Source organism: Physeter macrocephalus, unplaced genomic scaffold (genome assembly GCF_002837175.3).
Source record: "Physeter macrocephalus isolate SW-GA unplaced genomic scaffold, ASM283717v5 random_193, whole genome shotgun sequence".
Taxonomy (NCBI): domain Eukaryota; kingdom Metazoa; phylum Chordata; class Mammalia; order Artiodactyla; family Physeteridae; genus Physeter; species Physeter macrocephalus.
This window is the reverse complement of record NW_021145454.1, coordinates 31425-44758: the sequence shown is the minus strand read 5'-3', so window position 1 is coordinate 44758 and position 13334 is coordinate 31425. Positions and strand designations below refer to the sequence as shown.

Below are 13334 nucleotides of genomic sequence, written 5' to 3'. Positions count from 1 at the left end.
CTCCAGGGCTCTCAGGACAGTGCACCAGATATAGCGCCAGCCAGGGTGTCAGGGCTGGGGTGGGTGAGAAACACTACACTGTAGTTTCTAATAAAACCCTTTGTTGGGCACGGGGGACACAGCAGCGACCAAGACAGATCTGTTCCTCCCCTTTCTGAACAGATGCAATAGGCATCCCTTAAACGCTCTCCCTCTTTCCCTGTGCCCCCTCCCCCATCTGTGTAGGTACACTCTGCCTGGCTTGAGCCCGGCCCTGCCGCCGGCCAGCCATGGGGCCTTAGGCCAGTGACTGCACTTCTTCAGGCCTCAGTCTCTCCATCTGTCAAACAGGGAGGGTCTAGTACCTTCCTTACAGGATTGGAGGATTTGATGAGTTAACGGGGGTAAAGGGGTCGGCACAAATAACTAGTCTTAGAGGCTTTTGCTTTTGTTTTTAAATCAGGAGAACACAAGGCGGAGGAGGTGCTCAGCCAGAGGGAGTCTTCCCAGAGGAAGTGACAAGGAGCCAGGGTAGAGCAGTTCCAGAATTATCTGTAACACAGGGCTGGGGGGGGTGGGGGAGACAGGACAACCTAGGCACCTGAGAGGCCACTATGCCTGGCGGGTGGCAGAAAGCGTGAGGAAGAACAGCCTGGGGTAAGGGAGGTGACCTGGGGCGGGGTGGGTTTAGTCCCTGCCCTGCAAGAAGTATCGAGGTGGTGCTGGAAGCTTCTCTGGAGGGGAGTGCTGAGACCGGTTTGTGTTTTGTTTTTTGGCTGCACCGCGTGGCATGCAGGGTCTCAAGTTGCCCGCCCCCAACCAGGGATCGAACTGTACCCCCTGCGGTGGAAGCACGGAGTCCTAAACACCGGACCGCCAGGGAAGTCCCTGGTTTGCGTTTCAAAAGGCTTCCCTGGCTCCACGTGGACAGACACTGGGAAGCAGCAAGGGGTCCAGAGAGAGGGTGGACAGCAGCCAGAAACGGGTGGCTGCAACACTGAGGTGGGGTGGACAAGCCCTGGGGTCTGAGCGGTTGTCAGTCTCTCTTGCAGAGAGGGAGCTTGTCTGTGGGGCTGTTGGCTATAACCCCAGCCCAGAGTAGGTGCTCAATACTGGGGGACGGACTTGGGGGAGCTGAGGCCCAGGATCGGGACTGGATGGATTCGGGGGTGACCCTGCACGAAGGATCTCTGGTTGGAGGTCCTCAGAGATCCAGCCCAAGCCCCCAGGCTGTCGTACAGAGGAGAAGATGGGGCACTCTGCGAATGGTGACACAGCTGAGCTGTGGCTGCGCCCCGTCACCCCGGCTCGGGGCTGCAGCAGGCTAGCGGCCAGAGTCCTGTGGTCGGAGGAGCAGGGCCTGGCCGCAGAGGCCGGCCTGCACCCCGCCGACAGGCACCACGTACTCCCGGCCGTCGGCGGCCCGAGAGGGCGAGAAGTCCGTCAGCTGCAGGTTGCTGTCCCGGACTTGCTCGTAGTCCCACAGCTGGTAGTGCCAACTCTTGCCCTGCTTGGCGAGAAGGTAGACGGCTCCTGGGGAGCCTTCCTCTGGCAGGGATGGTGGCGGGCGGGGCGTGCCGGGTGCTGGGTGGAACAGGCCTGGCAGCTCAGGGTCCTCCTCGTAGCCGAGGCTGGGCACACCCTGCACACCCAGCAGGACCCCTGGGAGGAGAGAGGGAGGCTGTGAGTGGGAGCTGAGCCCTGACGAGGGGCTGGGGCTCCGAGTCCCACCACAGCCCTCCAGGGTAGGTGCTGCCTCCATCCCCACACTGTCACAGAGAGGTCAGCACGGGCCGGTAGGCAGACAGCTGGGCAGGGACTTAGACCCATGGTGTTGGGCTCTAGAGCTGCAGGCATCTTAAGTCCGGCCTCCAACAGCCTGTCAGCACAGGGAGGTGCCCAGGTGGCACTGAACAGTGCAAACATCGTCACCTAGTCGTCACCGGCTGTCCCGAAGAGCAATGCTCAGAGAGGCATGCACACAAGGGAGCCTCCATCCAGGCCACCTGACGTGCAGCTCTGGCCCTCTCTCAGGCAGGTGCGGGGACGAGGATGCTGACCGCAGCTAACACTTACTGAGGCACCAAGAGTTTTACGTCCTCTGCCTATGATGTGGGTGCTACCGTCGCCTTGATCTCCAGATATAGGGCAATGGAGGCCCAGAGTCACAGAGCCTAGAAGTGGCCGGACCAAGTCTGCAGCCCAGACTGTCTGATCCTTGTCTGCACCCTGAGTTTCTGTTTGTGGAAGACCCTGACTGGCGGACACTGAAGTACCTGTTGCTGGCCAGGTCCCTGCTAAGTACCCTGTAGGGACAGGGACGGCCCAACCCTGGTTCCTGCCTTGGGTAGTGGGGAGGTGCCAGTGCGAGGGTAAGAATGTGAGGAGGGGAGACGGGGCTGGGGAGATCCAGGGTGAGGGCACAGGGCATGGGAGGGGGGACCCACCTGCACTCACTGCCCAGTGGGCCTTGTGGCCCTTCCTCTGACACGGCTCGTGGTTGAAGTCCTCGTCATAGCTGGCGCTGGGGTTAAGGCCAAAGCTGTGGTGTGGCCCTGGGACCCACCCGTCTCCACCCCTGCCCTGCTGCTCCCTTCCTGGCCCTGGGATACGGGATAAGCAGGGGATGTCCGGTGACAAGGTGCTGCAGGACGTGGTCTCTGTTGGGAGCACCCAGGCCGCCGTAGAGCACCTCTGCCTGGCAGCCCAGTGCCTCTTGGGCCAGCCTGCCCATGTCAGTCACTGCAGGGACAGAGGAGACACAGAAAGAGCGATCGCTGTGTGCCTGGCAACATGCCAAAGGCTTTCGGGAATCAACGCCTATAACTCTTGCCTTGACCATCACCTCTTTGAACGAAAGCAGAAAATGAGGGACAGAGAGGGTTAGCTGCTTGTCCATGGCCACACAGTAGGAAATGGCAGAGCTGGGATGGAAACCCCAGGTGGCCTGGCTCCAGAGTCCACCCTGTGACACTCTGCTCTACTGGGGGGGGACAAGGGCCCAAAGAATGGAACAAAGCCCCCTTATGTGCCCGGTGTGTCCTAGCAAAGCTCTCCAGTCCCCTCCTGCAGAACACCTGGCTTGAATCCCTTCCACACCCAACCTACCTGAGAACATCTCCCCCTGGGCCGTGTAACCTCTCTCCATGGCCACCTGCACCAGTCTCTCCAGGGGGGTGCCGCTGAGGGGCGCCAGGAGAGCGCCTGCCATCCACAAGGCCACCAGCCCGCACCTGGGGAGACACAGGCCCAGCCCCCCAACCCCTAACTCGTGTCTTTCCTGGGCCCCCTCTCGCCTGGAAACGGGAGTGTGGGGAACAGGTTGGCCACCCTGAGGGAATTCCCTTCTCCTCTCCCAGGCCAAGTGGGGAGACCTGACTCCCCCTCCTGGGACAGAGGCTGGCCAAGGCCTGAACCAGAGCTGGAGGGCTGGGGGTGTGGGTGGGAGGGGTGGGTGGGAGGGTAGGGAGAGATGTCACCTGGGCTTCTAGGAGGAGGAGGTGCCAAGGTGGAGTCAGAGATAATGGAGCAGGTTCGTTTGTTCACTTGCTTATTCGTTCCAACTGTTTACTGCGCATGCACCCAGGACCCTCACCTGGTAGGTTCCCCCTCTCCCGCCCCTCCTCGGCCTCCTCCTTCTCCCCAGGCTGCCTGGCATGAACCCACTCTTCCCACACTCCTGGGTCAGTCCTCACAAAGCCTGGTGAGGGCAGAGGCTCAGAACGCACGGCCGGCCAAGGGGTTGGGGTCCCGGATTAGGGCACGTACTGAGGGCCTTCTTGGATGAGGGAGGGCAGGTCAGCACAGAAGAGGATCCACTGCAGGTCACTTCTGAAACTGAATCACAGTCGCATTCAGGTCATGCGGGAACCAGCTCCTAGGGTCCCCCCATCGAGGGCTGGCTGGGAGTGGGGTGTCAGGGATGGTGAAGGGAAGGAACATGGGCCCAGCTGCCCTGAGGCCCGAGGGCCGCTCTTGGCTGGGTCAGACTTCCTTCATCCCTGTTGAGACTCCTCCCCTCCCCAGCCTCAGTTTCCTCATCTGCTCAGTGGGAACCATCCTTCTGCCTGCTGCTCCCTGCTCTTTCTCTCAGTTACCGAAGGCGCAAAGAGCAGACGCGCCAAAGCTTTGCAACTAGGAGCCAGAGGGATTAAATTATAGAAGGGGTGTCTCTACACCATGGATGAAAAAATTAATCAATAGTCAATCTAAGAAAGAAAGAGAAAATTTTATTCGAGCCAACCTGAGGATTATAACCTGGGAGACAGTCTCTCAGAAAGCTCTGAGGACTGTTCCGCCCGTGAGAGATCAAAACACAGTTATATATAAGTTCCGCCTGTGAGAGATCAAAACACAGTTATATATAAGTTCCGCCTGTGAGAGATCAAAACACAGTTATATATGTTTTTGAGACAAAGGGTTGGTTATACGTCAAATGCCATATTATTGACAGTTTACTCAATCCAGACCTACAAGTACAAAGCAAGTTATGGGTCATGGGTCATTGCGATCCCTTAACAAAATTAAGAAGGAAAGCTGTCTCCTAAGGAGTTGTGACCCTTGATGAGATCAAGAAGAAATGTTATCCCCTAAGGAGGTCTGGTTAATGCAAACGCACAATACACGCTAAATGGGAGGGAGGAGGCCCCAATGGGCAAAGAAAAATTTCATGTTTAAAATTCTCTCGTCTTGCCATAAAATATGAATTTTATTTTATCAATACCCAAACTCGGAATGCTTTTCCCCTCTCAAACCTGTTTTTCAGGCAGTTAGATAAGGTGGGAATCCCTTCCACTCAGCCTTGAGCAAAACCAGGTAACAACTGCTCCAGGCCTAAGAGATCACCTTGATAGACTCCTCACAGGCTTCACCAGCCCCACTCTTGGGGAGGCCACTCAGAATATTTTGGTGATTCCCAACCCCTCCCCCCTCTCCCCCACCAGGGCTCAGGAGGTGCCGGGCAATGTGCTTAGATTTCTATCCCAAAGCCAGTGAAAGAGTAAGGCTGAGGGGGGCACCTTCCTGATGAGAGGAGATGATTATCACAGCACAGTGGTTCAAAGCAGGGAGCCCCAGTGCCATGCCCTTCCTCTACTAAGCACTGTAGCTAAGTGACTTCACCTCTAGGAGCCTCAGTTTCCTCATGTCGAAAATGGGATAATAATAGTTCCTATCTTGCAGGGGGAGGGATAAATTAGGATTTTGGAATTAACAGATGCACACTACTGTCTATAAAGTAAGACCTACGGGACCACAAGGATCTACTGTATAGCACAGCGAACTATATAGTCAATATTTTGTAATAACCTATGAGGGCAAAGAATCTGAAAAAGAATGTATACAGACGTATATATGTATGTTTTTACATATGTATATATCTGAATCACTGTGCTGTACACCTGAAACTAACACGACATTGTAAATCAACTATACTTCAATTAAAAAATAAATAGTTCCTGTCTCATGGAATTGCTGAGGTTAAATTAATAACTAAAAACACTTAGAACAGCACCTGGCATATAACAGGTAGTTGTTACTTGCATTATTAAATCTGCCTCATTATGGGGGAATTCCCGGGTGGTCCAGTGGTTAGGACTCTCTGCACTTCCATTGCAGGGGGCACAGGTTCGATCTCTGGTCAGGGAATTAAGATCCTGAAAGCTGCGCAGCACAACCAAAACAAAAAACAAACAAAAAATTTGCCTCACTATGGTTGGGGCATTTAGTGCAGATTATAAACTTGTCTAGAGAGCTGGAAGTTTCTTCGTTGAGTCTGGGCAGGTCACTTGTCCTTCAGCCCCAGCCCAAGTCTTGCCCCCTCCCCTCCTGCCTGACCTCCTGGTGCTCCAGCTTCCTCCTGGGTCCCTAGACTCCAATCTCACCACTCTACTCCTCGAAGGCAGTCTCCCTCCCTCCCTGGCAGGGCACAGATCCATTCCACAGCTCCCCAGTGCCCTCAGGACAGTCCACCTTCCTTCACACGCCCGCCCCCCCATGCCCTGTGTGCTCTGCTCCTGCCTACCTGGGAAACCCCACGTGTGCCACCTCCTCTGTCCCAATAAAGAAATATTTGCAGGTCCTTGAAAAGAACATCTCTTCATGTCACTCTGGGCCTGGGCACAAGCTGTTTACTCTCCCCATCACGTACCCTGGCATAACTTGCTCAACAGCACTCAGGGATCCCCTCCTTCAGGCAGGCCCCACTGACCCCCCAGCCTCAGTCGGGCACTCCCTCCGGGCTTCCTCCTCACGGCTCTGACCACTCTGGGCTGTCACTGGTGGTGGGAGGGATCTGTCTCTCCCACTGGACGAGGTGCTCTTGTGAGGGCAGCTTTCCTCATTGCTGAAGACACACCGCCACTGAAGGGGTCTAAGGAAGGGGGCCGAAGCAGTGAGACTGTTTGACCTTGAGGAAATGGGAAACCCCAAGAGGAGATGGCAGCAGTGATCTGGGGACAAGTGGTTGGGTGAGACCCTGGCTGGGTGGGTGGCATGGGGACCCTACCGGTTCTTGTGCAGCTTCAGGAGCCTCTTCACGTCCTCTCTGCTCCTGGGGACTGGGCCGGCCCTCTCCAAGGCCTCCTTCAGGAGCTGGCTCTTCTCCAAGCCGAAGACGTGAGGGGGAGAAAACCTGGTGGTAGCGGGTGGAGGCGGCAGTGGGGGTGGTGGGGGAATAGGGGTCTGGAGACTTGAGGGAGAGGGTGGAAAAGCTAATTTCGGGAGATTTGGGGGTAGGGGAGGAGGTGGAATTATGGGGGCCTGGGATGCAGGGTTTTGGGGAGGAGGAATTGGTAGCTCTAAAGAAGGAGAGCATGGAGAAATCATTTTGGTGTCTGCGACTTGGGTTGGAAGATCGAGAATGAGAGAGAGGGAAGGATCCTCCAAAATGTGCTGGTCGCAGGGATGGAGATTTTGAAGGTTTTAGAACTGAGCTCCAGATTTTGGGGGCTGAACAGTGGGACTGAAAAAACCAGGGCTAAAATCTGGAACCTTGGGAGCTGGGATTGAGGCTGACTTAAACCACAAGGAATCTGAGGGTTAACGGGGTCCTTTAATGTGGAACCAGATTTGTGGTATAAGTTGGGATGCAGGGCTCAGGGAGTGACACTTAGTAGGAGTTAACTCCTTATCCCTGGCTAGATTTGGAAACCTGGTGTTCAATTTCAGGACATGAAAGCGCAGACCTGGGACAAGGCACCTAAAGCGTGGGATTTACGGCCCCAGTGCTAAAGACTTGGGGAATTTAGAATAGATCGCCCCTTCGCATCCCAGACCCGAGTTTGGAACCATAGAGCTGACCTTTGAGTCAGAGGTCAAAAGGACACCTGGCAGGGAAAACAGCCTAGTTGTGGAGAAAGTCCTGAAATCAGAGCGCAACAGGAAGAGTCTTGTGGGTAGGGGAAGGCTCATAGATCGGAGGTCGTGGGGAGCCGCGACACCACTGGGATAGGTTACGGAGTCGGGAAGTAAGACACGCCTCCCCTTCCAGCAAAATGGCGGCCGCAGCGCACAACCGTTCCCAAACCCGGAGGTAAAACTCGCAACTCGTGTCCGCCCCTTTAACAATCACGTGACAGAGAACGCGTAGCAGCTGGGGAGAGATGGGGCTTCCAAAGAAAGGCCTCCGAAGAGACTGCCGCGAAAACCGCGTTCCGATTGGCAAGAAGCGCGAGAGGAGGCGCGGCCTTCACTGATTGGTCCGTAGCCCCGGGTTCCGCAAAAGGAGGAGGGCTTGCAGTCGGTGGGCGGAGTTTTCCTGCCGAGGCGGGAACCCAAGTGTCGTTTTGATTGGCAAAATCTGGGCCCAGGATTCTGATTGGCCAAGCTACCAGGTTTCCGCGCAGGGATTGGCTTGTAGAAAGACAAAGGCGGGACCAGGAGAGGAAGTTTTGTGGTCGGCGCTCAGCAACGTAGCAGAAGCCACTTGCGGGAGCTGAGACTCTTTCGGTGAGTATCCTTGGGCGCAGGCGGCCGTGGGCGCCTGGCGGGTGGAGGGCTTGGGGCCCGGGTCTTCCCGCGCCTTGTGTTGGGCAACTCTTTTCCTCCTGCTCGAGGCCAGGGCTCTGCAAAGTCGTCCCTCCCTCCTTAACTGCCTCTACATCCGGGCTTTTTTCCTGGACCGCCTATGAGGTCGTGGGCCAGTGGGAATCGCCACCTAGAACACTCGCCTACTGAGTCGCGTAGAGCATCCTGGGACTCGTAGTAAACCTCACGAGATTTCTCTCACCACGCGGGGAGGAGAAGCGGTGTCCAGCGTTTGCATTGTTTTCCGCGCTGTTCTTCCCTCTTCCCTTCTCTCTGCTTTACCTGACTTCCTCTTGAAAGGAAGATCCCTAAACAGCCTGCGTTGGGACGGAGGATTTGCAGAAACCCAGGGCTGAGTGGGACTTTTTCATTCTTTCAGCCCTACCTCAGCAACTCACTCCATGGCAGTTCCCGAGACCCGCCCCAACCACACTATTTATATCAACAATCTCAACGAGAAGATCAAGAAGGATGGTGAGTTCTCGGGATAGTCTGGACTCCAGGCTATACCGCAAGAGCCGGCCCCCTCTTCTGTCCCCAGCATCCATGTCTCTTCCTCAGCCTTGTCCACTCAAACTGTTAGAGTTAACCCCTCGGCCTTTGCACATGCTGCTTCCTCTGCCTTTAACATTTCCTCAGTTCATCTTACGCTTTGCACATTAACCTGGTCACTTACTCATGCTTCAAGGTTTCAGCTCACAGGACCCCTCCTCCAGGATGCCTTCCCCCTCCCTTTTCCATCCACGTGCCTGCCTCTGACTTCCCGTAACCCTGGACATCCCTCTTCAATCCCTGATTGTTCTGGACTGTCATGGGGCTGTCTCTTTACTGGCCTGTGAGCTCCAGGAGGGTAAGAACTGCAACTGTCTTGGTCAGTGATTAGCCCACGATGAAATGTTTCATTTCAAAATGAAAATGAAATGAACAATAATGATGGCTAACACTTGGTACCAGGTGGTGACGTAAATATAAATCTTGGTTACTTTTAACTTTCACAGCAACCCTGCAGGAAGGACCTATTCTTCCCATTTCTCGGATTAGGAAACTGAGACTCAGGGGTGATATGATTTGCCCAGGGTCACACAGCACTGAAAAGTGGTTGACGCCACCAGTATGGAATCCTGCTTAAGAACTCAATTCTTGACATCAGACATACTTTTCCATTTTCTTGAGCAAGTTACCACTTTTTGTTGACACTCATTTTCTATATAGGAAGACTGGGCAAAATCGTATCTTCTCTGTGTGGGTGTTATGGGGATTATATTAGCTAAACTTCCATTCAGCTTCTTTTTATGGTGCTCAGCGGTTAGTAAGTGTTGGATAAGTGTTAGCTCTTATTATTGCCTCAAGAAAACTGTTAGGAGAACCAAAGGAGCTCGCTGGGATTAAGTTTGACGTTATTGATAAAGTTGCTGTTGAAGATAATAAAACGAGCCACGTAAATCCCTCATATACTTTTAGAACGTTATGCCCAGCCAGTGCTTTGTGGAGCTGGGGACACACTGGTGACTGAGACAGTCCTGGTCCTAGTTTCATGGAGCCACAGTCCAATAGGGATGACAGACCTGCTACCAGACAGTGATATCCCAGAGTAGCCAGGGCCGTGATTGGGGAAGCACAGGCACAGTAGTCAGGGTTGAGATGGGGCACCTAGAAAGAGGTAGTCATTCAGTTTCATAGAAAAGGAGACATTTTGGAAAAGCCTAACAGGTAGAAGAAGTAGTATTTATGTTATGATGTGGGGGAAGAGAGTTCTTAACCTGGACCAGCACATGCAAATATCCAGGGGCAAAAGAGAGCCCAGGGCATTCTGAGAACTACATGTACTATAGTTTTGTGTGTCTGAGACTTAGAGGCCTATGACTCATGGAGAACGTTCCAGTGAGCGGTGCACTCTGGCTCATGGGGCCTTGTGGGCTGGGTGAGGTGTTGGACTTTGTCCTGAGGGCTTTGGGGAGCCAGGCAAGGGATGCAGTTAATTGTGAAAGATCTTTCCAGCTGTGGAGGGTGAACTTGAGTGGGCAAGAAAGGAGACTGGGGAGAGGCCCAGAGTCCAGTGGAATGACTAAAGCCCAAACTGGGTTCATGGGGATGGGGAGTGGAGACAAAGCCGAGAAATGTAATCAGAATTTTTGGCTATTTGCTTCCCTCTTTACCCTGCCCCGCGTTTTCTTTCCTCTCCTGTCTCTTTGACCAAGCATCTTAAGCTCAGATACCTTCTTTGCATAAGACTGGTACCCTTTTGTCGCTGTCAGGTGTGGCAGTTTGCTAGTGAGGTATGGTGGTACTGGTTCAGATGGACTTGGCTCCTTGTCCCTGTCCTGGTCCTGGTTCTTCAGGGTCTTCCCAGCACCCTTGGGACACTCCTCCTGGCCCAGTGACAGATCCTCTGAGAGCTTCTATCCATGTTAGTAAAATTGAGACAGTTATAACTGCTGCTTCATGGAGTAGTTGTAAGAATTTAGTGAAGTTATTTCCATAAATCATTTAATGGTACCTTTATTCATGCAGATGCTTTTGGAGGTTTGTGTGCTGGTGACCGTACTGCTCATGGGGATAAGGTGATAAATAAGAAGGCTTGTAGCTCTTCAGAAGGAGAGCTAAACAACAAGTAAACAAACATGATGTCAGGAGGTGAGAAATGCCATGAAGGAAGAGCAGGTAGGGTCCCAGGAGTGGGGGAGAGTGACATGAGAGGGAACTTATTCACACAGGGTGGTCAGGGAATGCCTCAGGTGGCAACATATCTGCTGAGCCCTGGTTGAATGGAAGGAGGCCATGTACACATCAGAAGGATGCTCCTAGTAGAGGGAGCAGCCAGTGCAAAGGTCCTGAGGCAGAGTTGCTGTGATGGGCCTGAGAAAGGGCAGGAAAGCCAGTGTGGCTGGAGCTATAGGAGTGAAGGTGGAGTGTGGGGAGAGATGAGGTGGTAGGAGTCAGCCAGGGCCACATCAGAGGGGCATGTGTCAAGGTGCTGGAGACAATGAGAAGAAGTGCTTGCAATTATCGAGCATTTACCGTGTGTCCTTTGTATGTGTGACTCATGCTCCTCGTACAGCGACATTGTGGGTTAGGTACTGTTACTGTCGATCCCTTACAGAGGAGTGCACGACCACCTGAGTGGTTCTAGGCTGCTGCAGGTATTGTTCTGTACTCGTTGTCAGTGGACTGATGGTCTCCCTCCTGGGCTGCGTCTTCTCTGCAGAGGGGAGCTCGAGAAGCAGGACATGATACCAAGGCCTCCAGTCACCTATGGGTCTTTCCTCCCCCCACCGCAGAGCTGAAGAAGTCCCTGTACGCTATCTTCTCCCAGTTTGGCCAGATCCTGGATATCCTGGTATCACGAAGCCTGAAGATGAGGGGCCAGGCCTTTGTCATCTTCAAGGAGGTCAGCAGCGCCACCAATGCCCTGCGCTCCATGCAGGGTTTCCCCTTCTACGACAAGCCCATGGTGAGCACTGGGTGTGGAGGGTATGGGTGTATGCCCGTGCAAGGTGCTGTTGCAGGCTGGATGGGCCTGGACTTCCTGTCGCCTGTAGTCCAGACCATTGAGGACGGGAGTTTCTCTTGCTAGTCCCCAGCATGCACTGTTCACTGCACTGGGGCTGTGGAAACACAGTGATCAAGGAAGGCCCAGCTCTGCCCTCTCGGGCCCACAGTGCAGTTGGAGAGACACGCCTGCCTCCAGATGGCGACGACCTGGAGGGGTCGGGGCTGGGACCGGGCAAGTGCACAGAGCTGGGGGAGCTTAGGCGCGGCCTCTCACCCATTCTGGGAGTTTGCCGGGAAGCCTTTCTGGATGAGTAAGACTTGGAGAAGAGTAGCTGGGGGAGGAGAGGGAGAAAGACAGTGGACTAAGGCCTGGAGATAACCAAGAGCACGTGTAGTTGAGGAAGTGAGTCAGGTTCCCTTAGCTGGAGTGAAGGGTGGGACGTGGTGGGAGGGCCTGGCCTGGTGAGCCAGTCAGAAGTCAGGCTAAGGAGCTGGAGTTGGTCCCGAAAGTGGACTTGATTCCGAGGGTGCTGGGGAAGCAAGGGAGAGTTTGGGGGCCGCCTGTGGCTGTTGGGTAGGGGGGTTAGGAGGGAGATGGGGTTCCGTTGTGAAGGTGAGACTGGGTCGGCTCCCAGGTGGTGGGGTTGGGCCAGGACCAGGGCAGGGGCTGTGGGATGGGAAGAAGTGGGTTACGGATGTTCAGGAGGCCAAGTGGGCGGCCGTGGGGACTGCCGTCCAGGAGGTGAGGAGTGGCTTAAAGTCCCTGCCCTGAACTAGAATTCCTGCCGTATCAGTGGGAGATGTTTTTGGTTCTTCGGGCTTTTTCCTTTGTTCCTCAGTCAGTTTTCCAGTTTCACCTGATTGTAATATGCTTCCCTGAACCAGTTCCCTTGGGGAGGTGAGAGAAGTGTCAGTGCCTGCAGGTCCCAGGCAGGTCACTTCATGTGGAAGACATTGGCCCCGGGTTTAGCGGGGCAGCCTGGAGCCCTCACCTCCTTCTGGAGTGGGCCGCTCTGACTCCTGCCTGTCATCGCCTCTGGGTATGCGAGCCCACAGTTGCCACATCTTCCGTTGCTTCTCTGGAGCAGCCAGGAATTCACTTTTGAGGACTAAAACCAGTAAATCGTTTTGTGTAGACCCTCCTCCCCTGCTTTTCTCTGAAATCATTGCTTGGACCATATGAAGCGCTGAGCCACTGTGAGTTCTGTCAGTGAGTCCCGTCAACTCTACCTGTAAAACCTCTACCAAAAAAATAAAAGAAGAAAAACAAAAAGCCCCCAAAACAAACAAACAAAACCCTCCACCCGTTCTTCTCACTCCTCCCCTGCACCCATGTGGTCCCAGCTGCCACCCTTTTCCCTGGTCCGACACCTGGTCCTCACAGGCCGCTCTCCATCCCATGGCCACAGCACTCCTTGGGAGTCACAAGTGAGAGCTCGTCACTCCCCTGCTTGTAACACTCCATGGTTCCTGGCTTTCTCCCTCTTCATCTGTGTTGGCCTCCTTGCTTTTCCTTGAACACACCCTGCACTCCTTAGCTCTTTGATGGCTGTTCCTTTGCTAGGATGCTCTTTTCCCTAGATGTCTGCGTGGCTCCCTCCCTCCCTCTGTCTCTACACCATTGTTTTCTCACTGAGGTCTTTCCTGGCCACACTCTGAAAATTTCAGTTTTTCTCAACTTCTCCAGTTCTCTCTCTCTTTTTTTTTTTTTTTTTTTTTTGCGGTACGCGGCTCTCACTGTTGTGGCCTCTCCTGTTGCGGAGCACAGGCTCCGGACGCGCAGGCTCAGCGGCCGTGGCTCACGGGCCCAGCCGCTCCGCGGCACGTGGGATCTTCCC

General features: G+C 54.4%; 2 protein-coding genes across 5 annotated transcripts in view; one reads left to right on the top strand and one right to left on the bottom strand.

The window, feature by feature from the left end:
- Positions 1-422: 422 nt before the first annotated feature.
- Positions 423-7757, bottom strand: ACTMAP (actin maturation protease). 3 transcript variants are annotated; one of them, XM_055082556.1, is made up of 7 exons: positions 6485-7757; positions 6188-6349; positions 3748-3816; positions 3088-3212; positions 2592-2721; positions 2427-2497; positions 423-1641 (listed from the first exon to the last, which is right to left on the bottom strand). In XM_055082556.1, exons 1-7 carry the CDS (start codon positions 6802-6804, stop codon positions 1304-1306), a joined length of 1215 nt encoding a protein of 404 aa, XP_054938531.1. In that variant the 5' UTR covers positions 6805-7757; the 3' UTR covers positions 423-1303. The 3 variants fall into 3 exon arrangements, with proteins under 3 accessions (XP_054938531.1, XP_007128163.1, XP_028340177.1); XM_007128101.4 differs by lacking the exon at positions 6188-6349; XM_028484376.1 differs by lacking the exons at positions 423-1641; positions 2592-2721; positions 6188-6349 and having other exon boundaries at positions 2433-2503.
- A 97-nt stretch (positions 7758-7854) lies between these two features.
- The window catches only part of SNRPA (small nuclear ribonucleoprotein polypeptide A), an 11259-nt gene continuing 5779 nt past the window's right edge, over positions 7855-13334 (top strand). The window contains exons 1-3 of one of the 2 annotated variants that reach the window (XM_007128103.3): positions 7855-7926; positions 8384-8478; positions 11283-11455. In XM_007128103.3, the coding sequence (XP_007128165.1) occupies positions 8406-8478; positions 11283-11455 (246 nt within the window). In that variant the 5' untranslated portion in view covers positions 7855-7926; positions 8384-8405. Of the gene's footprint in view, positions 7927-8383; positions 8479-11209; positions 11456-13334 lie in introns of those variants that run through there. The other variant, XM_007128102.4, reaches the window with a different exon arrangement.